Source organism: Sminthopsis crassicaudata, chromosome 3, assembly GCF_048593235.1.
Source record: "Sminthopsis crassicaudata isolate SCR6 chromosome 3, ASM4859323v1, whole genome shotgun sequence".
Taxonomy (NCBI): Eukaryota; Metazoa; Chordata; class Mammalia; order Dasyuromorphia; family Dasyuridae; genus Sminthopsis; species Sminthopsis crassicaudata.
Window position 1 is genome coordinate 583,855,757 of NC_133619.1, and position 3,028 is coordinate 583,858,784.

Genomic DNA, 3,028 nt, shown 5'->3' on the forward strand with positions numbered 1-3,028 from the left:
CAGCTTACATATCTACTCCTGGATAGCAACAGGCCAAATCAGAATTCTGATCTCAGACATGTCAATGAATAGTAGATAATCAGTCTAGCTTGTCTTTTATTTATTCATGAGAAGGTTGAAGCTTAAATAAATAAACAAATAAATAAACAATTCAGGGAAAATTAAAAGAAATATGAAGACAGAAATAAATATTTATAGAAGATATATATTTTTTAAAGTACCTGAATTCTACTGAAGTGGAACACTTATCTTTGCTGCCTCTCTTTTGTTTGTATTTGATTGGAAATTTGGCTAATTAATATCCAGAATTAGGTATATCCCTGCAAAATTGATTAATCTTTCTGAGATAATTTGTATCATTTATTTATGTATTTGATGCATTAACGTATTTCAGATACCAAATTGGGAAAAGAAGAGAATGTAAGGAAAACTGAGTACAATGGCTTTAATGACATCATACACTGAGAGTTGGCATAAGACATATACAAAAAGTAATTAAATTGAGTTTTATATATATATGCATATATATACATATATATATGGAATGTTCAAAGGTCTGTGGCAATTTTGAGAAGAAAATGATGACTCTGAAATAAAAGGATCTTGGAAAGCATTATGGGAATGTGATTTGAGCTTTGAAGAGTGGGTGGAAATGCAAAGATTTGGCAAAAAAGGAAGTACATTATAGGAAAAAGAGAAATGTGTAAACAAATAAAAACCAAATCATAGTGAATACTAATGAGAAGAAAAACTGAGTCTTTTTACTATATCTGTGCAAATTAATAGAGTAAGAATATGATGCCAAATTGAAGACAAATTAGGAATCCAAATCATGGAAGATCTTAATGGTATAGACTTTATTTAGGCAAAGTGAAGATTTTAGAGATTTCTGATACAGGTATTCAGTGCAACTCTCATCTATATATAGGATTCTTTCTTTTCTATTCCTTATAATGAATATTATTATGTGCAGTTATTTTCTATACAATCAATTATACACATGAAAGGAATAACCTTTGATACTACACAATTTCTCCAAAGAAATTGGACATAACAGAATTTCTAGCCAGAGCAACACACATAGAACAGCTTAATTTGTCTGGTCTTCTTGAACTCCTTGCCCACCACACCACAGGCCCAGTCGGGAAAGCCTAATTATAACAATATCCCGGATCTGCTTGGTTTTGACACCATATATGATAGGGTTCAATGCAGGGGGCACAACTACATAAAGATTGGCCAGCAGGATTCCACATCCCAGTTGGCTGGTCAGTACTGTTAAATAGGCTGGAAGATAGAACATGAGGATGACACAAACATGAGAGGTACAAGTACCTAGAGCCTTCAATTGGGCATCACGGGATGGTAGTCGGAAGACAGCTCGAAGAATAAACATGTAGGAAATGGAAATGAGAAACACATCTAAACCTGTGGACAAGAATGACATTACCAGAGTATAGACATTATTGGCAGTTATATCTGCACAGGCCAGTCTGGAAATCTTAGTTTGTTCACAATATGTATCAGTAATGATATTGTTCCCACAGAATGGCAAGCGCTCAACTAGAAAGACAAAAGGGGAAGTGAAGACCAGGCCCCTGGCCACAGAAAACCCTGCTATTTTCTTGATCACAGAGGGGGTTAGGATCATGGTATACCTCAATGGGAAGCAAATGGCCACATAGCGGTCAAATGCCATGGCCAAAAGAATTGTTGACTCCACAACAAAGATGAAAATAACAAAAAATATCTGGGTGATGCAGGCCTGGAAATAAATGGACTCAGACTGGAACCAGAAGAGAGCCAGCATCTTTGGCATGATGGTGTTGCAGAGCAAGAAGTCTGTCATAGCTAACATAGCCAGGAAGAAATACATGGGTTCATGTAGACTGTGCTCCATCCAGATAAGAATGATCAGCAAGGAGTTACCCCCAAGGGCCACCACATACATAGTGCAGAAGGGGATAGAGAGCCAAAATTGTATTTTCTCCAGGCCTGGGATGGCCTTCAAAATGATGACATCTGGGTGGAAAGTGTAACTGATATTATCCATGATAGTAGATAAGTAACAGATGTCCTTTCTTTATTCTTCTCACTCCAGGGATTTGTCACCTAAGACGATAAGGATCTTATATTTACAAATATTGTTATATAGCACTCATGAAATTCTGGTACTTTTACTGCTGAAAAAACACATATTGTTATCCCATTTTTCCTTAAAGTGGTATTGATACTATAATGCTACAGGAAATAACAAAGGAAAACTTTTTTTAGTGGCCCTGTGGATAGACCTTCCTGCCAGGGAGATAGGAGGAGAGAGGGAATGTTTCAATATGTCAAATCAAAGAAACTTGCAAAGTGACTGGAGATTGTAATCAAAGATTGAAGAATTTTGCACATTTATTATACTTTCTCATCTTGGCTCTGCAATGACCAGAGGCCTGACAGAGTTCCTAAAGCAGGAAACTTAAGACCTAGGGTCAATCAAAGATATGAGCTGTGAAGAGGGGAACTATCTAATTCTCTTACTATGTGTTAGGGTGAGAAGATCTGAGGTAAATAAATTCAAGTTCTGGGGTTGAAAGATTGTAGCCACAATCAAGGAGTTCATGTCCATCAATAAACACGATAAAATGTGATCTTAGTAAAACATTAAGAAGCTGACCATCACTAAATAGCAAAAATAGATGATCAAGTAATTAGCAAATTGGTTTCCTGCAAATCTTTCACAAAAGAGAAGATCAAATCATGTATTCTAATCCATAGCTGACTACAATTGCTTAATTGCTCAACCTGCCTTAAATTTCTCCCTCATCCATTTCACCCTTAATACAATTTCCCAATTGATTTTCCTAAGGTACAGATCTAACTGTGGTACTTCCTTGTTCAAAATACTCCAATTACTCCTAAGAGGAAATGAAAACTACTTTGTTTGACATTCAAGGTTCTTTACCATATGACTCAACTTCCACCCTCTCTCTGCCTTCCAGAAACTCTTACTTGCTATTCCACATTAAAAAAAAAAAAA

The 3,028-nt window shown here is 35.9% G+C and overlaps 1 protein-coding gene across 1 annotated transcript; it reads right to left on the minus strand.

Moving 5' to 3' along the window:
- Positions 1-1,090: 1,090 nt before the first annotated feature.
- LOC141562493 (olfactory receptor 52Z1P-like) lies at positions 1,091-2,053 on the minus strand. Its single transcript, XM_074302521.1, has one exon. The coding sequence runs from the start codon at positions 2,051-2,053 to the stop codon at positions 1,091-1,093; it is 963 nt and encodes a 320-aa protein (XP_074158622.1).
- Between the last annotated feature and the right edge of the window lie 975 nt (positions 2,054-3,028).

Coding starts and splice junctions, on each gene's coding strand:
- LOC141562493 (XM_074302521.1), bottom strand. CDS start 2,053: ATGGATAATATCAGTTACACTTTCCACCCAGATGTCATCATTTTGAAG.